This window comes from Cavia porcellus, unplaced genomic scaffold (assembly GCF_034190915.1).
Source record: "Cavia porcellus strain 051 isolate PalLab524CR breed Dunkin Hartley unplaced genomic scaffold, mCavPor4.1 scaffold_24, whole genome shotgun sequence".
Lineage (NCBI taxonomy): Eukaryota > Metazoa > Chordata > Mammalia > Rodentia > Caviidae > Cavia > Cavia porcellus.
This window is the reverse complement of record NW_026947507.1, coordinates 2,821,127-2,844,782: the sequence shown is the minus strand read 5'-3', so window position 1 is coordinate 2,844,782 and position 23,656 is coordinate 2,821,127. Positions and strand designations below refer to the sequence as shown.

The 23,656-nt window shown below is 36.6% G+C and overlaps 1 protein-coding gene across 1 annotated transcript in view; it reads left to right on the top strand.

Moving 5' to 3' along the window:
* The window catches only part of Lonrf1 (LON peptidase N-terminal domain and ring finger 1), a 30,995-nt gene extending 8,560 nt beyond the window's left edge, over nt 1-22,435 (top strand). Inside the window, exons 2-12 of the mRNA XM_063234572.1 lie at nt 1,868-1,986; nt 3,451-3,573; nt 7,397-7,546; nt 8,065-8,305; nt 8,411-8,507; nt 9,825-9,939; nt 12,632-12,753; nt 15,013-15,171; nt 15,281-15,443; nt 18,295-18,447; nt 21,103-22,435. Of these exons, the coding sequence (XP_063090642.1) occupies nt 1,868-1,986; nt 3,451-3,573; nt 7,397-7,546; nt 8,065-8,305; nt 8,411-8,507; nt 9,825-9,939; nt 12,632-12,753; nt 15,013-15,171; nt 15,281-15,443; nt 18,295-18,447; nt 21,103-21,264 (1,604 nt within the window). The 3' untranslated portion in view covers nt 21,265-22,435. The remainder of the gene's footprint in view (nt 1-1,867; nt 1,987-3,450; nt 3,574-7,396; nt 7,547-8,064; nt 8,306-8,410; nt 8,508-9,824; nt 9,940-12,631; nt 12,754-15,012; nt 15,172-15,280; nt 15,444-18,294; nt 18,448-21,102) is intronic.
* The last annotated feature ends 1,221 nt before the right edge of the window (nt 22,436-23,656 follow it).

Here is a 23,656-nt window from a genome sequence, read left to right as displayed (position 1 = left end):
TTGAGTGTTTCTACGTAGAGAAGAAAACCCCCTTTCTGCTTTGGTTAAAATGAAGAATGCTTTTTTCCCCCTTTTTATTGTGTTCACTAATGGAAGTACTGATAAAGTAGTTGTGATATTCTTATGTCTGTATTGTACAGTGATTGAATCAGGGTAATAAGTACATTCATCAATTTTATATTTTTTTTTCCAAAGTAAGTTTTTTCACTGAAGACCAATCTTCCCAGGCACCTTACAGAGCTGACTGAACAGTAAAGGCACAGAAAAAGACAGCTATTGAGCAGTTCTGAATGTGCACTGTGTCAGGTGTAGAACAACAGTAACTTGTTGCAAGAAGAAAAATAGTTGAAGTAAAGATGACCAGTCAGGGGTTGGGCTGCTTGTTTCCACAGTGAACTCCCTGTTGGTAGAGTAGAGCTCATGTCTCAGAGATGTCATAGAAGCCCTTGAACTGAGGGTGGAAAAATGCATGTCTGCCCCAGAGTTTGGTGCTGAAGCTTTCCCACTCATTCTTTGACTGTGTTCATGTACCACTGTGGTGGTGTTCTCCAGTTGTGCTAAATCAGTATTACATGGTACTATTTCACATAAAATTTCCTGCCTAGATTGTAAGCTCCTCAAAGGCAGGAATAATGTAATATAAGATAATTTTGGGCACCTACCAGGTCTGGCTTTGTGCTAGGAACTCTTTAATTCATTCCCTATGTTAAGGTCTTCATTTTTATGTGTTTTATTCAGAATGATTTTCATTTTAACAAACATGCCGTTTCTAGGCCTGTCTTTTTACTGAAGACGTGAAATGGTCTCATGAAATATCAATTGCATTGTTTTTAAAATCTTTTCTTTGGTGTAAAATTGAGCAAATAATATAATTCCAGTCCTCAGGTACTGACAACTAAAAACTAATTTATTGATAAAACCAGGATTTTTCTGTAGAAAACTAGTCATTTAAAAACTACTACACATTTAATTTTATTAAATTTATTTTTAGAAGCATTAAGGGTCTTTATGTCTTTGTTACAATGAATAAACAAGATTATAAACAAGATTTTTTGAAAAATTCAAAGATAAACATTTAAAAGAAGATTCAAGTTACTATTATCTGTAGATACGTTGAAAATTGATATTTTGGTTAGGTTTCACTGGTAGGATCATTGTACTTATTGAAATTGATGACAGTAATATAATTGAACAATCTAAGTGTCTTAAACTCTTAATGTCATTGGACAATAATTTAGTTTCTCAAGTACAGATGTAAAGATAGTGAAATTAACAGCTAAACTGTTTTCCCAAGAGCATTTGAAAATAAATATACTTTGAGATAGTCTAATGCTATTCCTGCTAATAGCAAGAATTAAATTTTTGACTTCTTATAAGCTGACTCTGATTAGCCGATTTCCTTGAGAGTCAGGACCATGTACCTTCATAAGATTGAGGCTTGTCAGTCCATTGTCACTATGAGATTTCCAGGTCAATAGAGGCCATTTTTGTAAATGTCAGAAATAGGATATAAAGCATAATATTTACCTTGAAAACTGAGAAGTCTTATAAACATACATGACTTTAAAATTTTTATAGACTACTCTTTTTAAAAAACATTATTTTTCACAAGGGTATTCGTATTATAAACATATTTCCGGTATTCTTAAAAAACAACAGTTCCCTCCAGTAAAATATTCTGCTTATGATAATTTGATAAGACTTACAGGTCAACATGTAAAAGGGCTGTACCAATCGGTACTTAGTTTATAAACTTTAGCTTGGCTGTTAACTCTGGAATCGCAACTCGTTTCTCAACCTACTATAATGTTTTGTGGATTATATAATCTTTCTAAAATAATCATATTCTTGCAAAATATTATTTCAGAGCCCAGTGACCTGACTCTGAAAATTTACAGAGCAGAATCTTATGCTGGTCTTCAGGAATTTAAAGCAGCCATTGAAGATTTAAATGCAGTTCTCTTTCAACTTCCACATTGGCCTGAGGTAAAACTACTGTCTGTAAATTGCATACATTTTAAGATGTCATCCATAGGGAATGTCCGTCCTGGTTATTGATTTTAACAACATGAATGGTTGGCTCTGAATAACATACAGCTTTCTAGAAATCTAGGATCAGTATTTTGAATAGATAATATCATCTGACAGTTTGTCAAATTATTAAAAAGCTTTGTTCCATAACCAAAGAACAAGCTGAATTCATGATACGAGGGAAAAACAAAGATACTATTATACAGAATTTTTACAAAGAAGCAAAGCTTGCCATATTGTGAAATTGGATTTCAAATGGACTTCACTGAAGAAGGCCTGTTAACGGAGAGCTGTGTCCTTGAGGCTGGCAAATGTTTGAGGTCTTTTAAGACAGTGAAGTGGCGAACGGTGATTGTACACAGTAGATGTAGGTATGCAACATACAATTTTCCCTAATTCTCCTTTGTATCAAATTGTGAAAGCAAATCAGTCTGATGCCTGTACATATTCTTTATGTGACATTTTCCCTTCCGTTCAAAAATGTGTCTCTGAGGACAGTGTAGAAAGATGGTCTAAGAAGTATGCATTGATGAGAAAAATGATACAAACATCCCATGATGGCATGGCATGGTTAATACAAAGCAAATTAAGAGGGCACTGGTTGGTTTGCAAGATTTAAGACTGTTGAAAAGGAAAGAATTCTCTTGATTTCTCATTGAAGTAGTGTAACTGTTTCCATTCCTCTTTGGCCATTTCAATGGTAGCTAAAAAAAAACTGTTTAAACTGAACATTCTTTGGGTTCCTCCAATGTTTTTTAATACTGATAATTCTGTGTATATAGAAAAAACTTTCAGTCCAATCACATAACAAAGATCTGTTTAAAGCTTACAGTTGACACTGTGTTGGACTGACCTCCAAAGTGAATTTTTGGCTTGTCCATGATAATTAGTAAAGTTCCAACTTTTGTCTTAGAACTTGCTGAGCTCATATTAAGAAGAGAAAAAGAAAAGGATTTATGAAAGTGCCTTATGTCTATGAATAATTTCTTGAGGAACACTTTGCCAAACATACATTCCCTAATGACCTGGAATGCATTTATCATACGCCTTGATATTGTAGAGAATGTCTTTTTCATATTTTAATGTTTTTTTAATCCTAATTAATATATTCTAAAGTCAGTACAATTTTGCGTATTATTTCCTTCAAACCTTGAAGTAGTTAACAAGGGGCGAGCATGGTGTTTCTGGTCTTGACAAGCTCTAACTTGTCATGAACTTTGATCAAGCCATTTTCTGGTTCTTGCTTCCCTGGGGATTCATTAGTGCTCATTCAGGAGAGTGTGTAGAGAAAGCTCTGAAATGCTTTGGCCTCCTTAATGTCACTCAGTTTCAGAATCAGCACTTTGTTTTCCTTACGTGATCATGATTCTGTTAAGCAGTTCCACCGGTAGAAGTTTTGTGTGTGTGCTTTTGTTGCAGGTCTACTTCAGGAAAGGGAAAGTGCTCCAAGATGCTGGCTTCTTAGGTGACGCCCTGCAGCTCTTTCTTCAGTGCTTAGCCCTTGATGAAGATTTTGCACCTGCAAAGCTACAAGTAGAAAAGGTAATAATTTTTTACTAACTGTAATAGTTCATGGTAAGACCAAGACCCAGGCCTTTAAAAAAAAAAAAAATGCTAATTAGAAAGTTTATAAAGGATCGTAACTGGTGAGTAATCAAGGAACAAGTTTGTTACTGTCCAGGGGTAGGTTGTTGGTGTTGCCAACAAAGAATTGATGTAAGTGCTAGAGTTAGATCATGATAGCAGAACTTTTCTGAAAGCAAATGTAGGCCTAGGAGACTGAGTAGATTGGTACCAATGCAAAAGCGAGGCAAGGCCAAGAGGCTTTTAGGGCAGTGTGATTCCATTGACTGCTTATTTGCTCCTCCCCCTGTGGTCTGATCTTAGGCCCTGTGGCGAGAGAAGTGAACAGCTCTCTCTTAACATGTGGGGTTCTGCGAATGTTTCTTTGCATGATGCCTCTGTTTTTAATTAGATTCATTTTTAATTAGATGCAGCCCCGGAACATGAAGGCTTAATTGCCCCAGAGTCTAAGTGAGGTCACTGTAGTGCTACACTGTGCCCACATTGGAGGTCTTTCCCTGCTCTAGGAACCTTGGTTTTGTCTTCCAGCTTTCAACCACAGAAGCAGAGTGCAGAGGTGGGCTAGAGGGAAGTTTTAGGGTAGAACTTGGTTGGTGAATGTATTTTACTTTAGCTAGTTTCCTGTGCCCTCAGTGACCTCCAAATCTGGCTCAGAGTTAATTTGACAAGTGATTTTTGAGGTCAGTAAATTTAGTATATTGAATTTTTAGTGAGATCAAAAAATTTCATTTACAAGTATTTTATTTTGCTTGATTTAGATATCCTATAATACACATTGAATATCCCCAGTAGTTTTGCTTAATTTAGATAATTCCTAACAAAGTAGGCATCCCTAATTTGGAAATAGAAATGCTTGCAAAATCTGAAACTTTCTTAGGGCAGCATGATGCCACAAATGGAAAAATGCCCCCACCATCCTCAGGTGACAGGTCATACTCAAAACATAACAGCAGTAAAAGTATTGTATAAAATTATCAGGCTAGGCGTAAAACAGATGAATTGTGTTCAAACCTGTGTGCCAACCCTAAGATACCATTATATTTATGCAAATGCCCCTCAAGGAAACGAATCCATAGTAGCACTTCTGATCCCGAGCATTTCAGAAGGATACTCAACCTCAGCGTTTGCTGGCATGATGTTCCGGTTCAGGAATCGTTATCGGCCCGCTTGCCTTTCACTGCAGCTGTAAACTTCGCTTACTTTTGATGATAGTGATGGTGAATAATATTGCCCCGGTCGACTTGTTTTGCCTTGCTTTTCTCAGTACTCCATGTATCACTTTCCATAGTTTGTTTTGTGGTGTGTTAGTAGCTATTAATGTTAAAAAGAGAAGGAAAGAAGGAAAGAAAGGAGAAGAAAGAGAAAAGGGTTCCCTGACTTTGGAAGAAATACTGGTTAAACGAGGTTAAGCAAGTTTCTTTACAATTTTATCAGCATTTTTAATATGCCGTAGTTTTAAAAAATGAACTCAGTTCTGGACAGATTTTTTTCACAGAGCATCTGAAAGGAAAAAGGTCTTTGAAAAATTCTTTGAGAAGACTCTACCCTAGTACAAATTCATAGTCTCAGGCATGATGCTCTCAGTGTTGCTCTAAAGACCACATTTGTCACCATCATAGAGTGGCTTTTTAAAAGAATCATTTGGAGAAGCTCTTAAACATAAAGATTACTGGGCCCACCTGACAAAGGTTTTTAGAATAAGAATATTCAGAACTGGGGCAGTAGTTTTAAAGCATCTTTGGAGCTCCTCATGTGAAAGCTCCTCTCTGTGAAAGATGAGAACTTAGGTATTTTTCACAGATCTCACCTCCCTTAATCTGCTAACGGATGCATTCTCACAGAGATTTATGTACATACACCTTTCAATTTTAGCCAAAAATTGTTTACTGTTGTCCATCTCTGACTGTCCTGTGTTTATTAGCATTATCTTCTTAGTAAGATTGTAAACTTTTAATGAGTTTATAATTTTACATTTTTTGTGCTGCTAAACATCTTACTGTTATTGTAACTAGTTGTTAGCTGGTTAGTAAAATTAGATGAATGTAAAAGAAATGGTACTTTAAAGTATTTTTTCTCTAATGTAGTGTTTTAAAATTGTGTATATACATATTACATAAGTATATATCTATATCTATATCCAAATATAGACATATAGATATATACCACCATGTAGTTATTTAATAAGAAAATGCATGAATTTTATAGTTTAGCATAAGTTTATATGTACACTTTGAGAAATGTATACAGCAACACGACAGCAGCCCATCAAAACAGGGACTATTTCCACCAGTCTCGAGTCATTCCTTCATCTTCTTATCAGTAAATACTCCGTGAAGCGCTGCTAGAGGTGTGTACTATTCGGGTTTCTGTCACCACAGAGGAGTCTGACTTACTCTAAGACTTCGTTGTGGAGTCATACAACGAATCCTCTGCCTTTTTTATCTCAGCTTACTATTTTGTGATACAGCCAGGAATTTTTCTGTTTTTTGTTACTGACCAAAAAGTCTATTAAAGGACACATCAGTTTATAGTATTCAGTAACAGTGACTTTCATTTGGATTGTTCCTGGTTTTTGCTTGTTTTGTTTTTTACTGCAATAAATGAGGCTACTGTGAACATTCTTGTACAAGTCATTTCATAAACGTGTTTTTACAGCTATTTGGCAAATACCTAAGGAGTGGAGTTGCGTGTTTAATACAGTTTTAAACCAGAGAAAATAAAAGAAATTGTGCAGCTTTTAAGTGTTACTTTATCACCTTTTGTGGTACCAAGGATCAAGCCTTATAAACACTAGGTAGTGTCTTACCACTGAGCTAGGAATAGGATATTGCTTGAGCATCCACTAAGCATGCATATTTTTATTTATAGTGTTTATATTTTCATGTACTGATTTGAAGATTATTCTGATTTCTGTGTATTGGAGAGAAGGTACAGCTGAAAAACTGAGCTCCCAAATACAGGTTTTAAGAAATGTTCTGACATACATATAAAATACAGCTTGTTAGATACCTGGGGCAGGGGGAAGTTGATTCAAACCTCTCTCCATTTGTTTGTTTGTTTTTCGAGACAGAGTCTCACTATGTCGTTCAGACTGGCCTTGAACTTTGAGTGATCCTTCTGCCTCTGCCTTCCAAATGCTGGGATTACAGCTGCCGTGCCCAGCTTCACATTCAGTTTGAGAATTTTAGATTTATTTCTTACATAAGCACTCAAAGTTTTGATTGTCTTTGTTTAATTTCTGGTATTATAGGGAAGCTGCTATTCAGTGCTCCTTGCCAAATGCTGCTGCACAGGTTAGGTGTTCAGTGATACACTAGATTTGGTATAAATACAGGGAAGTTTGGAATTTTATATTTCAACATACAAGTTCTTTAGTTCATACAAACATTCCAGTACTCCGAGTCCAACTTGAAAATACACATTGGTATGAGCCATGACCAGTTTTGAGGGGATAGGGCTCAGTAATATTTAGAGATACATATTTTCTACTTTTCTTAAGGACTCTTCTCTTTAGAATTTTTATTAAAAAGCAAACCTACCTTGGATACTTTCTCAGGTCATTTCATATTTCTCAAAATTCTAAGTTTTTTTTTGTAAGGGTGTAATTTGACCTCTTGAGTCCCATGTTGGTTTTTATAAGACTAGATTGTTGTTGTTCTTCTGCTAGTTAAAAATAATGTCTGCTGCAAACTTCTAAAAATTCCTAAATGTTGGATGAATTTAAATTGTTATTCGTATCCGATACTATGTATTTTTTATTATTTTTGTAATACTTCTACAGATTTTATGTGATTTATTATCACATGAAAACTTAAAAGAAGGCTTGAAGGAATCCTCCTGGAGTTCATTACCATGTATTAAAAGCAAACCTTTTGGTTTTCCATCAATAATGGATGAGTGTTACTCTCCCGGGGAGCTTAGCTCAAAGCAGGTAAGGGCTGAGGAGAGATCATCATTTTGGAAGAGCTATTTCTTTATAAAGGAGGACCTTTACTTTCCTCATGTGAACTATTGGGACCCACTTAAGTACTGATATCCTGTCTAGTTGTCTTAACAGGAGTTTGTCTACAGTCTTGCATTTATGCTAAAACTTCTTATGTAAAATATTTGCTCATTAATCACACAGTGTTATGTCACTTAAATATTAGAACACTTCTAGTCACTTGGAATATGTAGAACATTATTTTTATTTTAGCTTATTCAGTGTGTGAACAACTATATTAGCATGATTATTTCAAACCTCCTTTTTATATAAGTCAACTTGATTTCTAAGGCCCTGTAAGTATGGTTATAAAAGCACGAGGGTTCTAAAATTAAAAGTGAATGGTGTTACATGAACATGAAAATCAATATTATGAAATATTTGCATTTCACTTCAGTTTGATTCTTGATGAGAGGAATAAAGAATAGTGAAAAACAGGGTTGCCTTTGTTTCTTGTATTTCTGTAGGTGGAAGAGGTACCAGAGGACCCTTCAGAGGCTGTTAAAGGAAACTTAAACCGTGCTCAGTCCACACAGGCTATAAACTCTATGGAAATTCCTGCCAGAGAGGACCATCTTAAAAGGGTGTCCTCAGAACCTTTACTCTCTGCTCAGGAAAAAGGTGTTCTGCTGAAAAGAAAGTTGTCTTTCTTAGAACAGGATGTGATTGTAAACGGAGATGGAAGAAATAAGCTGAAAAAACAAGGAGGTAAAAATTGTATTTTATTCTCATATAATATAAATTTATTTCTTCAGAGTGGCCTTTCAACTTTTTTCTTAAATAAGAAACTCCTATTTATGTTTGTTTGAATAGAAAACTCCAGTGAAGTGTGTATGTTTTCATTTGCTTATGGCGACATCCCAGAAGAATTAATAGATGTATCAGATTTTGAATGTTCTCTGTGCATGAGGTAGGTATTTAAAATCTAATAGAAAATGAACATTTTTAAATATGTTGTAGCATAGGTAAAGATATTAATTAATAGCTTCCGTATAATACCAGTAATTAATTAAAGGTAACCATTTTGGCCTAAATAACAAAAGAGATGAATTTTGGTTCTAGGTTTATCTTTTACCCCTTAGAAAATAACAATCTCTGAACTTCAGTTTTTCTTGTTTAGAAAATAGGGTCAATATTTGCATAACCTGTATTACTGTGTTGTGAGAATCAAGTGGCTTTTAGTATAAACAGAACTTGGAGTGCTAGAAAGTACTACCAAAGTTACCGGTATTACTAAAACTTAGTTGTATCTGTGGTTTTAGATTTGAGTAAGAATTCTAATTATGTGTTTTATCTATTTTATATTTTATCTGTGTTTATATTAATCATAACCCTTTTCCTGTGCTCACTTCAGCAACATATATACTAATCATAAACCTTTTAACATTGGACAAGTTTTCCATTATATAGAATATCTTTGAATTTAAAAGACTTTCGAAAGAAAATTTCTCATTTATATAAGTTAAGGTAGGGTTAAGAATTCTTGGAAGAGTTTAGGAGGTCTGGGGCTGGTTGCAATTAGGCTGGGGTAATTAGCTGTATTCCTGATCAAGTTGTTTAATTTTCAGCCTTGATTTCATCCATGAGGCAAGGGGATTAGACCTTGATTTAAAGTACCCATAGACCTTCAAGGTTTCTAGGGAATGCCAAAGTGTCATATTTCAGGAAATAATTACAAAGTTAATGGAATCAGTTTTTCTGCCTTAAGTATTATATCTATTATTAAGCCTACTGGTTCTTTTAGGGTTCAAGAGTAGTAATTAGGTTATTCTTTTGATGATTTTTATATAGTAAGGCTTGCATAAACCTATTAAAAGAATCAAGTTGATAAAGTGGGAGTCTGGAGGCTACACATGAACTACTAATTATTAGTGACACATTTTACATCATTTATTTTGCACTAAGTTCTTGAAGTTTGGTGTGTTTTTACATTTGCTACATGTCTCATTTGCTGCATTTCAAGTGCTTAGTAGGCACATGTACCCAGCGGCTGTTACAGTCAGTGCAAGTCCAGGCCCTGGGCTGGGTGCCCTTGTTGATTGAGAACTTTGAAAAGGTCCAGGAGGGTTTCATATCCTTACCAGTGCCCCTTCCCATCTCTCCTGCCCACTAGCTTGCCTTCTTCCTTCACTAAGTAGTAATCAGTGTCATGTTTCCATTATTAGTGGAAGCTTTTCCCAGTGAATAGTTTAATTTGAAAACTAACATTTATTTTTGTTGATTTCAGATTGTTTTTTGAGCCAGTGACAACACCTTGTGGACATTCATTCTGTAAGAATTGTCTTGAGCGTTGTTTAGATCATGCACCATATTGTCCCCTGTGCAAAGAAAGCTTAAAAGAGGTAAATATTGTATTAGTACCTGTTTATTGGCTTTCAGTTTGGCAATATGACTTGATTTCTGTTCAGCCATAGAAATAATAATTATCATGTTCAGAATCAGTTAAATAATATGGGCTGATATTTTATTATCTGTATGTCAGTGTTGGAGAAAAGTGAAACAGAAAATAGGAAAAAGGAGATAAGTACTAGAGACCAAACCCTTTTGTACCTAATTTTTTGACAAGAAGAGTATGATCAGTTACCGGGTCAGGAGTAGCTTCCCCTTTAACGTCGAAATGTTGGGCAGGCTCTCAGGAGTGGCTCTTGCTCACAAGTGTGAATTAGAGGATTCCAGCTCCTTTAACACCTGCAGCACTGTTCAGCAGAACTTTCCACACTGATGGAAATGTTCCATTTCTTTGTTACCTAATACAGTAGCCACTGTGAATGACTATTCAAGCCCTTGAATTGTGTCTAAGCTGATGTGACTGAGAAACTGTGGTTTTGATTTCATTTAATTAATTTAAATTGAAGTAGGCACATACTACTAGTGGCTACCACAGTCCCAAGCACAATGCTGGAAGTGGTAGGTTGGCAGGAAGAGAAGAGGCCCTTCGTACAGTCAGGGATCAGCACCGATAACCTGTGACAGGGAAATCGCTAGGTCTCAGTGGTGTCTCCTGTCTGAGGGAGGACAGCACCCTTTCAATCATGCTTCAGTGAGCAGAGAGCAACTAGGTGCTGGCAGCCCTTGCAGTACTGAGTGGCAATTGCAGAGGGAGCATTGAAGGAGAAAGTGATTCTGTCTGTGGTGGTGGATCCAGATTGGTTACAGGTCACCCAAATAGAATAAAAGATTAATAAACCCATTTTAACAGTGATTTTTTATAGAGAGAACACAACTCTGCAGGTAGCATCCAGCTAGGGATACTGTTACATTTGGCATGTGTCATACATGCACACCAATGTGATATGTAAAACAAAGCACATACAGTATGTTTGCAGCCAGCAAACAAAGCTATTCTTGAAGAGTTTTCTATTTACTTTTTCAGCTAATATATTTGGTGTTTGCAGATAATGTTTATCCCATATGCAGTTTAAAGACACTGTATAATTTGTAAATTCTAAGTACTTATAATATGCAGTTTTTAAAATAATATTAGTATGTTCTATAGTTTTATATTTTTCCTGCTTGTCATTTTATTTTGCTTACTTTTTCATTTAAATAATTTCTAGAGCAGCAAAATAGTACAGTGATTTAACATTTTCCTATTGTTACATATATGCTATTCATTTTTAATGCTTTTATGAACATTTTAAATTAACTATATGCATCTTTTACTGTTGCCTTCTATTAAATTCTTGGGAAGTAAATTGCCAGAAACAGGGGCTGTACATAAAGCTTTTAAATTCAATTGCCAGGTTGCCTGCTTCTTCTCTTACCTCAACCCCAAAATGTTATGCAGACTTAGACTCCAGTCAGTAGTGTAAAGGAGGTCATATTTCCCCAACTTTAATTGTATGGGCATTAAATTTCCAACTTTATTTAATAGCAGATGGTTAGTGGGCTGCTTTATGATATCTGTATTTGATTAACCTTATGACAAACTCTGTTCTGTGTGCACCCTGTGCACTCTTCTGAAGAATATGTCTCCCAAGTCTGTTTTACCTGGTGATTCTTAAAATACATCCCTCTTACAGATCGCATCTGCACCACCTGAGAACTTGTTAGCAGTACAATCCCAGACCCTAGTACAGGTCCACCACATCAGAGTCTCTGGGGTGGCATTCAGCCATCAGCGTTGTAATGCACCTTGACTCTTCTCAGATTTGAAAACCACTTTTGTAATCACTCCCTCAAACTCTTGCATTTCATAGGCTGTTCTTCATTGGATAGCAGCAGAACTCTTACTGTTGATCTGCAGATTAACTGATGGCTTCTCTGTCTTGTGATTGTCTCCCAAGAGTTTTTCCTTACTATTTGTTTTTAATATATGTTGGGCATTTTTTGTGCACTTACTCTGCCCTGGGCACTGGCCCTAAGCAGTTTCTAGTTTAACAAAAATATCTAGTTACTCATATTTATGTGTTAACAGTACAGAGGGATGGTAAGTGCCTTTCATCTGATAAAGGCAATGAAACGAGAGTATTTAAGGAATAGCACGAGGGCCATTTTATGTACAGTGAGGACTGGATCATAAAGGTAAAGCAGTATCTTTGTGGGACTGATTGCTGGTGAGTGGCAGTAAAAGGACAGCTTGCTTAGAGAGTTGCTTCTAAAAATGGGGACCAAAAAATTGTTTTGCTTTTCTTAAATAAAGCAAATGCACTATCGTCTTCGTCTGTACCTTCTTTTTGTTTCTTGGTTAAGATGATAGTTTCAGTATTGAGGCGTGCTAGGTGGAAACTGACCTCTGTTGCGGGAAATGGCAGGGGCAGGGCTGCCTACTGACCATAAAGAATTTTTGATCATAGCAGGACATACTTTCATCTACAGTGCTTGGTTCAGGTTGCACCTATCTTTTACGCTCTTGGGTTCCTCAGACAGACTGTCTTGAATAGTATCATCATTCTAATGTTCCCTCTCACTCATTAAACTTACTCAGAATCGACTATGTAAGTATAAAATTGAAGCTTTCCTATATCAGTTAAACTCTTTTGCCTGTTTTATACTAAACTACTACTGGAGTGTAAAGTAATATTTTTTTTTTAGTATCTAGCAGATAGGAGGTACTGTGTCACACAACTGTTGGAAGAATTAATAGTGAAGTATCTGCCTGATGAACTGTCCGAGAGAAAAAAAATATATGATGAAGAAACTGCTGAACTCTCACAGTAAGTTTCTTCTCATGAAAATTAATTAAACTGTGAACTACGACTCCTGAAAATAGCAATTCCCACAGTAAGCTGGATCCTGTCAGTTCAACCTAATCTAGCAAAGACACATTTTAAACAAATACTGGCTAGCTTCCCCTGTCCCCAACAGACAGTTCTTTGAAGAATTTGTTTGGAAGCATCTAGAGCTTCAGATGGTCGGGTGATGCAGTGTTTGAGGGAGCGGAGAAACTTCCTGAACTGACCTCAGGCATTGGAGTGGGGTGGAGAAGGGAGCAGGTAACAGTAACGCAGGTGCTGACAGCAGCTGTCAGGTGTCAGGCCTGTGGAGGTGGAAGGTTGAGAATAAATGGACGCTGTTAGCAGGGGGTGTTTGGCCAACTGGAGGTTTGGAAGTGGGGATGAAGACTTGGAATTTGGAGGAATGACTGGGGTGAATTGTCCTTGAAGATACCCACTGGTAGCAGAGCTGCATTAAGGTAAGGTATTGAGGCACCCAGGGAGGACTCGGATGTAGCAGTGTGTGCCGCAGGCTCTTAGGAACACTGGACTTGGCTTTTCTTAGCCTCTATGTTTTTCTCTCGTGCTTTTCTCCACTAATGTCTTCTCTCAATTACCAATCACATGGATCTCTGAATTTATTTCTCAGGTTTTTAATTTCTTAACTTTGTTTCACTATCTTTTAACCCAATACAATAAGAGCAATATTGTAATCTTATGTGCTATTTTTAACTTTTTGTTTCTGTTATTTTTCAAAACATAAATTGGGCGTTTTATATGTCTTACTTTATTAGTCAGTTGTACCTGTAGACTTTTCTTTTCCACTGTGTGCTCATCAGAGGTCTTCACTAAAAGCTACTCTTAGACTTTTGAAATCTTCAGCACAGTAATAGAACCAGATCGCCCACAGCAGAGCAGAAAAGTGGAGAGCTGGGTGTGCTGGAGAGAGGCTGGGGCAACCTTGCTGCTTCTGAAAGGGGCTGTTTTTAACATATATTTTAAACATTTTATTAAATATATTTTAAAAATATATTTTAACATTTAATAAAATGTTATTAAATATATTTGCATAGCTAATTCATAGTAATTTTAAAATTAAAAATCAAGCAGAAGAAAGGCTATATTATGTAAAGGGAATCACCACTGGTATTTTGGCTTATATTGCATTCTTAATACTATATATAAGAAACATTTTAAACAAGATGGGGTCATAGTATTCATTTCGTTCTATAGCCTTCTCATTATTACAGTTATTTTTAAGTTAATGTCATATACAACTTCATTTAATGGAAAGTATACTATTCCATTTTAGGGATGTACCATACTTTTATTAGTCTCCTCTTTTTGTTTTTTAGTTTAGATTACTGTGCATGGTTCATATAGTTCATTAGGATTATTTCTAAAGGGAAGCCTTTTAGTTTCAAGAACATCTCCGATCAAAAGCATAAAATTTCCAATATATAATGCCACATACTTTTAGGCTGCTTGTACTATTTCAAACTGCCCCCACATGGGCAATATTTCCCATACTCTTGCCAAAACTAGGCATTGCTTCTTTTCTTCTATTACTATGTACCAACCTGCTAGTAAAAAATGTTGCATCATTTTTAGTTACCTGGAAAAAATATCTTCTTGAATTATGTTTTTTGATAGTTTGAGAATATCTTAATACCTACGAATTTTTTGGCCAGGCATGGTGACACACAACTGTAATCGCAACACTTGGGAAGTGAGGCAGGAGGATCACTACAAGTTCAAGGCCAGTCTGGGCTACAAAATGAGTTTAAGGCCAAGCCTAAACTGCATGGTGAAACCCGGTCTCAAAAAGACCAAAAATAACCCCCCCAAAACACAAAACAAACAAACAACAACAATAAGAAAAATCTCTGTGTATTGTAGGAGTTCATTTTTTCTTACTTTACCTAAGAGTAACTGTTAGTTTTCTTGTGTGTAAAAGCCATTAACTTTGTGCAGTATTTACAAATATTTTAAATAGATCTTTAATACAAAGTACTAGTTATGATAAATTTTCTTTTGATTTGTAAAGGAGATTAACTGTATAATAACCTGGTATCTCAAAATTCAGACTTACTCTTACAAATGAGAGAATCACAAACAAATTTTTAGAATATTGTAGCAATATGAGCTTACTAAAGGGGATGCTGCTTCTTGTTTTTGCCAGGAATTAAAACCACTTGAGAACTGATTTATTTTATTTTTATGTCTTGACCTGTAATAATGAAAATTCTTTTCCTTCAGCTTGACCAAGAATGTTCCAATATTTGTTTGCACTATGGCCTATCCCACTGTGCCTTGCCCTCTTCATGTATTTGAGCCAAGATACAGGTTGATGATTCGAAGAAGTATACAGACTGGAACAAAGCAGTTTGGAATGTGTGTCAGTGATACACAAAACAGGTATGATTTTTGAGAACTTAGATGTATGTACCTTGGAATTTTGTAAGTATGGATGAAAACATGCATTTGTATGCTTAAACTCTCATACTAACCAGAGTTTTTCTTTTAGCTTTGCAGATTATGGTTGTATGTTACAAATCAGAAATGTGCACTTCTTACCTGATGGAAGGTCTGTGGTTGATACAGTTGGAGGAAAGCGCTTTAGGGTTTTAAAAAGAGGGATGAAAGATGGATATTGCACTGCAGACATTGAGTATCTGGAAGACGTTAAGGTATTTAAGGTTTTTATCGCCTATCATACTCTACTCTGTCTTGGGAATTGGTGCAAGCATACAAGCTGTTATTTTCAAACATATGAACCAGTTCTTATCAAAGACCCTCATCAGTGCTACTTAGGAGGGTTAGCTTTGGTTTACAGTTTTCTTACCTTGCATTTGCATCACACATTTAGGAGAACTTGGGGAGACTAAAGCTAACAACTTCTCTGTTTCTGCACCTTTACCCACCAGCACAGTACCTAGGTTGTATGTCTGTGTCTGCATGCTCGTGTTACATGCATGATAGTTATTTAACAGTAATACGTGACTGAACTGAATGTCCAAACCATCTAAGTTTTATAGGGCTGCTAATTTCTGGCTTGTTTCATTGAGCTTATTAGTAGGAAACTTAGGTAATTAGGTTAAAATTTGATGTAAACACATAAAATCCTTTAGGAATATTTTTGTATATTAAGACTATTCCTGTGCCAAAGATACATTAGAGAAAATTAAATTGAGTTAGACACTGTGTTAAAACCCTAAGGCATCACAGATAAAGCACTGACAGCGTATAGATTGCTGATATTTTATCTGAGTAGAGTTATCTTCCTTCAGTAGGGTTAATGTGTTTCTTTTTATATTTCCAAGACCCAGTTTATCAATTATAATTAGTTGAAACGCTAGGAAATGACTTGTGGTGTTATAAATATCAAATCAAAGACAATTTTGGGATGGGAAGGCATAAAAAAATCATAGAGCTTATACTATCTATAATTATAGATCGTATACTATAGATCTTACAGATTGTCACCCATCTAGTTAGACCATTTATTTCAGTCAACATTTATTGGATGTAGCTATAAGACATTTTCACAAACATTATACCTTGAATTTTCACAATTCTGTGAAATAGCATATGAAGAAAATACAATTCAGAGGTGTTAATTAATTTTCCCAACCTTCTGTATGTGAGATGATTCAGAGCCCACACTCTGACTCCCACTTCTGCACTTTATTGTGATGCTGTCTTGCCTCTGTGGTGATGAATTGGCTCTGATGCTGCCTGTCTTGTCATGTTACACAGGCCATGGGATACTTTGCTGTGGGTAAGAGCCCAAAAATAATGTGGCTAAAATTTTGAGTTGATTGAAATAGGTTGTGTTCTAGGCATGCTAGATTAATGGTATTGATTCACCAAAAGCACATTTTAATTTTATGCAATTTTCCAGCTTCATTAGAATTCATGAAAAAATTCTTTGAGTCTGTGGTATAGGAAAACACACAATAGAGTAGCATATTTAAAACTTTTTTAGATATTTAGTACTTGATTTGATATTTAGAAAATTCAGTTCTTTATGTAGTTGTGCTTTTAGGAATGTCTGATGTTTTATCTCAAGGTGTCATCTATTGAGTGATTTTTCTTGTCCTGTAAAAGCTTTACAAATTTGTCTTTTTGCATCTAGCTTTTTTAGGGGTAGCACTTTCTTATGACTTCCAATGAAATTTTAAGTTTGGTTATATTATTACAGTAGTAATCTTAGCTTTAAAAGCTTCCTTTTAAAATTTCTGTATGCTTCTTGACACTCCCTCAGCTCGGACTCAACTCTTACCAATCCTTGAATTTTGTGAGGATGTAAAGGAGGTTTTTTTGGTGTTTTTTTTTTTTTTTTTTTTTTTTTTTAAGTGATCTAGCAACTAACGAGTTTGTTTCTTGCTCATAAGAAGTCTCCTGTGTATTAGCTGGTAGCTATCTAACAGTGTAGTCATTCTGAGACCACAGTGCTTCAGTCTTATGGCCCTTACCTACCTTCCTCCTTTCTTCCATTCCTTATGTCCTTCTTTTAGAAAAACAATGCATGCATAAAATTTGCCATTTTTACCATTTTTAAGTGTACAGTGGCATGAAATATATTTAGGTTATGCAAAATGCAAGTACTTTTTAAAGTTTTGTTTTAATTTTTATTTCAGTTTTTTCAAGTAAAATACATTCTTTTGTCTCTTGTGTGCATTAACTGTGCTGTCTATATTTCAAGTCTTTGTTGTTTTGTATTAGTCATCCTTGAAGTAGGAAAGGCTGAGTCAGCCTGCTGTTTGTTCAGATGAGTGAATGTATGTGAAATGGAGCACTTCCCGACACGTAGCAAATGAGAGATTAGTGTGTGCTAAAGCAATCAACAGAAAATGAATAGGTTCACTTGAATCTCCCTTCTGTGCTCTGTGAGAGTCCCTTTCTGGATCCGAGGCCACAGGACTTTGCATTTAGTCTCCACGCTTGCAGTTTGGTGACTTAATAGTCTGAAGGGTGCATGGGAAGTTATGGCAGAAGCCAGAGGCTGGAGTCTTTAGAGCAGAAGTAGCCAGTCATTTTCTCTTGATTTGCCAACTTTGTATGCCGAAACATTTGTTTTTGGTTTGAGCCAGTGTCCTGGTGAAACGGGTGAGTGTCTGTGTCCTGCTGCTTTCTGCTGTGTGCTCTGCACCTTGACGCCCTGCTTTTCCTTCTGCTGTAGCAGATGTCTCTGCCACTTCCATGCTTCAGTGTTTAGAACACAGAGGAAATTCCAAGTGTGTGTTGCCCTTTGAGCCAGCTCACGGTCAGCCTTTCTCCTCTCACTGGGGGCTGTGGCAGAGTCTGTGATACTGCACTGCTGAGGAGCAGAGTCAGGTGGCGGCCTGCTTCTTTCTTTAATCAGATGCTTAGCATTAGGAGATGCTGAACTGTAGCTACCATAAGGACAATATTCTCTACTAATCTAGCACTCAAATGGATATTTGCCTGTTTTCTGATACATTTGCATTTTTTAAAGGGTTAATGATGTGGACAGGGCGATTAGATAAAGACCTCTTACCAGGTGTTATCTTGTAGGTTGAGAATGAAGATGAGGTAAAGAATCTCAGAGAGCTTCATGATTTGGTTTACTCTCAAGCCTGCGGCTGGTTTCAGAATTTAAGAGACAGGTTTCGAAGCCAAATTCTTCAACACTTTGGATCAATGCCTGAGAGGGAGGAGAACCTTCAGGTATGGTGGCCTTGATACCTCTTTCAAACAACTTACTTTCTGTAAATCCAGATGAGTAGCTTTTTAAGTTTCTTTTTACCTTTTTCACTTTGATGGCATTTCCTTTGACACCCTTCTTAGAATTATGACCGTATCCTCTAAAGCAGTGGTATCCATTGCATTTTATATAAGTACAAGATGGAAATAGCTATCGGGTAGCTGCCTGTATAAAGACGTGCCAGAGAAAGAGAGGGTTCTGTTCTGAAGATGGCATTAAATGTGAGACAACTCTGCCTCTAAGCCCATTAGCTGTTGCTGTTTATTTGACAGTTAAGATGTATCGTTTTCTATATGTTTTAAAAATCTTTTCTTCCTTGTCCTTTTTCCCCAGAATCTCATCCCATAGCTTCAATGCAGTTTTATCTGTTCACATTTAATTCTTGAGACCTCATAAAACTATTACCTGTAAGGTCTTGCTTAGGTATTTAGAGTTTACCATTAACCTTAACTTAGTTAACATCTTCTACACTTTCTGTGCATGCACATCTGGGTAGAGGCCACTGCAGAGGCCAAAGGAGGGTCCCTGTCCTGGAAGACCTGCCTGTAAGATCATCCAGACATTTAACTTTCAGCCATAAGCATTTTGAGTTATAATAAGGGAACAGATTCATAAAGGGCTGGCTGTAAATAATGCCGTGAAGATGGAGTACGATGGATCCTGCTGCGATGCCCACTGCCTCTCCCAGCATTTTCCACAGTTGGTCTAAGTCTGTCTGAATCCTCACTTGATCTTGAAATTTCAGTATCAGGCCATCTCCAAATTGAGCGCCATACGCATTCTCTGTTTAGCACATTATCGTTGCTACATACTTGTTTCATCCTAGTTAATGAAATCAAATCAAAACCAAATAAATAAATCTCAAATCTTAAAAAAGACTGGAGAAAAGCTCAGTATTACTTTCCTGTCATCTTCACTACTTTCATCTGCCTCTGCACTGCACCTCTAGCACTGCATTCTGCTGTGTGATACAATTCAGGATTCAGTTAGGAAAACAAAGCAGCTCCTTTTCACGTTCCAGGAATGCAGGATTTCTGTAGGACATACACTTTATATGGTAGTTGGAAACCTAAAAGTCAGGATTACATATCCATAGATCAAGAAGCCGGTTATTACCACCGACCACCTGGGACAGCAAAGCAAGTGCTACTCAAGAAATTGTGGAGAAGTGTCGTACTTTTTTTGTTGCTGAGACAAAATACCCAGTACCCACAAGTTAAGGGAGGAAAGGATTATTTAGCTTCCAGTTTGTAGAGGCTTCAGTTCATAATCAGCTGGCTCCAAGGCAGAGGAGCACATGGCAGAGGGGCAATTTCATGATGGTGGACAATTAGGAGACAAGATTCTTTCTGTGTCTCATATTGTACACAGGCTGTCTACCCAAGGGTAGGTGTGGCACTCGCACCCTTAATGCCAGCACAGCACTAAATCATACACTCTAGATTCAACCATCTCTGAAAAAAACCCCTATGACTGCATGAGGCTTTAGGGGGACATCTAGACACAGCCATAGTGGAAGTGGCTGTGATTCTTAGGAATGTCTTAGGAACTGAAGGTGTCTCCACCAGTGTACATCAGCCTACAGCAGTGGGGCAGGTGGCTCTCAAAAATTTTCTGGGAAGCTGCTGTCCTTAATCTGCAACAGTATCCAGAGAATAATGACCTCTTTTCCATGTCTGCTTTCTCACAAGATGTTTCATCAGCAAAGTCTAATCTGGGCCTTTATCATGAAAGGAATTCATAAAAATGTAATTGCTCACATCTCTCTAGAATGTAGAAACAAACAATTGTGACATTGATTTGGGAACCTGTAACATGCAAATGTGGAAATCTAATTTAGCTGTAGGATCTGTTTATTGAGATCACTGTTGAAATTTCTTTTGTCATTCTGAAATTTGATGTTTCAGGTACAGTTCAGTGAGCAGTTGGGGGTAGGAGGACACATCTCTTTATGTAGATTCTTGTCCTTCCAGCAGCAACTTGCCAGCCCTTGCAACCTCAGAGGTACCTCTTTGCTGGAGATATGTTTATTTATCAAAGTAAACTGGAAATCAAGATAACTTTTTCATGTCTTTTTATGATTTCATTTTTTTAAAGGAAACTTTTATCAGTTACCTTTCCTTAATTCTTTATATACTTTAAGAAAGCAGTTCTCAACCAGGAGCAGTTTTGCTCCCTTGGGATATTTAACATGATCTGGGAACCTTAGGCTGCCACAATGAAGAACTGCAGCTGCCATCTAACGGGTAATGGTCGGAGATGCTGCTAAGTGTGCCACAGTGCACAGGACAGCTTCACACCACAAAGAAATACCTGGCCCCAAATGTCGTTAGCTTGAGGCCTTGTGACAGTGCAGCACAGGGAAAAGAACTGTAGCCGTGGAGTCAGCTCTGTACTGGAATGTTGGCTGTGCCACATAGGAGCGGAGAGGTACTGGAAAAGTGCATTGTATTTCAGGTATCAGCTTCCTTACTACTAATAATTGCTTGTCCTACATGATTGTTGAAAGAACTTTAAATAGCACCAGTACAGGTAAAATGCTCAGTAAATAGTGGCTTTATGGTTGTTTAAATTCTTGCTTTCTTAATACTACCGATCCCACTGTTGATTATTTTTAGGCAACCCCTAATGGACCTGCATGGTGTTGGTGGCTTCTTGCAGTTCTTCCTGTAGATCCTCGGTATCAGCTGTCGGTGTTGTCAATGAAATCTTTGGAAGAACGCTTGACAAAGATACAGCATATACTGACATATTTTTCTAGAGACCAATCTAATAAATAACTACTTAGATCTCATTTTGAAGTTACTCTAATCTGGCTGTAACAGCCGGATTGTCCGCTGCCTTTGCACATCCAGTGCTGGTTTGAGAAATGTAACGAACCTTTTTGCTTCAACCTCCTGAACCATGTGGATCTGCAGATGAATACCTTCAACTAGGATTTAGACCACTAAGAACTTGCACAGAAAAACACACAGTGAATGTGTGTCAAACCTCTACATTGTGATAAAGTTGCACTATGTACCATATACTAAAATGAATTAAGAACTCTGTGTATGTATGTACTATGTGGGTGCGTGTGTATGTATGTATGTGTGTGTGTCTGGATAATATGTGTGCATTTTCTCTGGCTTTAAAATTTAAAAAAAAAAAAGCCATAGAGAGCAGAACTTGCTGAGGGTCATTTATTGCCTGGTTTACAACAGTAGCGATATAAGTTTTTGCAAATTGTATTTGCCTCAAGTTTCTCTGTCCTAATGCTTATATTTGCACAAGTATGTAAAATATGGTACCAAGTATCATTCTATGTTGGAAATACTGCTCTTGCTGAGCTGTCTTGACCATTAACTATGACACAGTTTCTTATTTATGGAAATACTTGCATTCCAGCAGCCAGCAGGCTCTGGATGCAGAACCTAGAGCCAGTTTTCAGGAACAATTGCAAACCTGACATGGTACTGTGCATCTATTCATAAAACACTCAAAACTGTGAAATTATGGTTTACATGTAATTGTACATAAAGGTAAATGGAGGACTCAATTCAGTACCAGTTAGTTTGTACATTTTAGGGGCTTTTCACATTAACTGCCCATCTGTGTGATTTATAGTTTGACATGACGTGTTTAGGATTACATAGGATAAACCTATTAAGGATGAGGAAGAGAAGAAGCTTATCGTAGAACTAAGCTTTTAAAGTTTGTTTTGTTTTTTAATTCTGGTCGTGGTGCAAATGTGAGTTATGCCTTATTCATATCACAGGTAGATCACCATGCTGTGACATGGTTTATCTTCATGCTGCCCTGGAGACTTTTGTAATTATTTGTTGCCAATTTGTGACTGTCTCTATTAACTTTCTTTTATGTAAGTAATTTGTAAAAGTTTCTTAAATTTTTTGCTTTTGCTTATTTAATTTTGAATAAAGCTAAATTCATAATTTTTTCTTAAATTTTAAATCAGTGTCTAAAGATATCAATAGATGAACCAAAGTACATAAAGAACAGATGAATTTTGTTTATGGTTTTGTAACATGAGATATAAGCTGTGGTTTTCAAAATACTTTGGGGGATCAGTTTTTGAACAGAGAATACATTGTCTCATAGACTTTGTGTTCTAGACTCATTCTCTAAAGCATTATTTTCAACCTTTTAAAACCATTTCTCTTTAAGAAAAAGACACCCCCACCTTGTTTTTGCAATACCAGGGATTGAACCCATGTTCTTCATCCTGCACTGCATCCCTAATCCCTTTTCAGTCCTTTTTAGTTTTTATTTTGAGATAGGGTATATTACTAAGTTGTTAAATTGGCCAAGCCGGACTCGTACTTAATGATCTTCCTGCCTCAGCCTCCAAAGTGATGGGATAACAGGCGTAGGTCACTATATCTGGCCAAAGATAAACGTTTGTACACATACGCAGCTTCACTTGATACTCCTTTTTGTTACAGACTTGACCACTTCTGCCCTCAAATTTCCTACCTAAGATATTCCACATAAAAATAATCTTTTAATAGTAAATGTTTTATTACAAATTGTATTCAGAAATGACTCCCTGAAGAACCACTCAGCATCACACAGAAGAAAATGTTCAGTTGTTTGGCAGAAAACATAAAGATGGGGCCATTTGGCCAGGCATGGCTGCACACACCTGAAATCCAAGCACTCTGGGAGCAGACTCGGAACTCTGTCTCAAAATAAAGATTAGGAGAATTACTCAGTGTGAAGTTCCTGCGTTCAGTCTCCAGTTCTAATCAAAAATAAAATAGAACATGCTGTTTCCTCAATAGTAATTTATCAATAGTTTCTGAGGTATTAAACTTTCTTGTAATAAAAGCTCTTAAAGCTATTAAATGCTTGTTAAAAGGGACTTGTTAGTATAGAGTTTACCTATGTACATCTCAGAATATATCAGCAAAAGGAGTTCCTTGATACTGAAACCACATCTTCAGTATATGGTGTGTACACACAAAAATGAGCATTCCCCATATGCACCCATGTATATGGTTGCAAATTACGGATCTTTTTTATTTAATTTTGTGATAAATGACCTCTGCAGAGATTTTATGTACAGATTTTTTTCACATTATCACTCTAGGTGTCTGAGTTAGACCATGAGGTCTGTATTCCAAGCTGAAGTTGCTAGTAGTCTTCATGCCCCTAAATACACATCAATTTCTC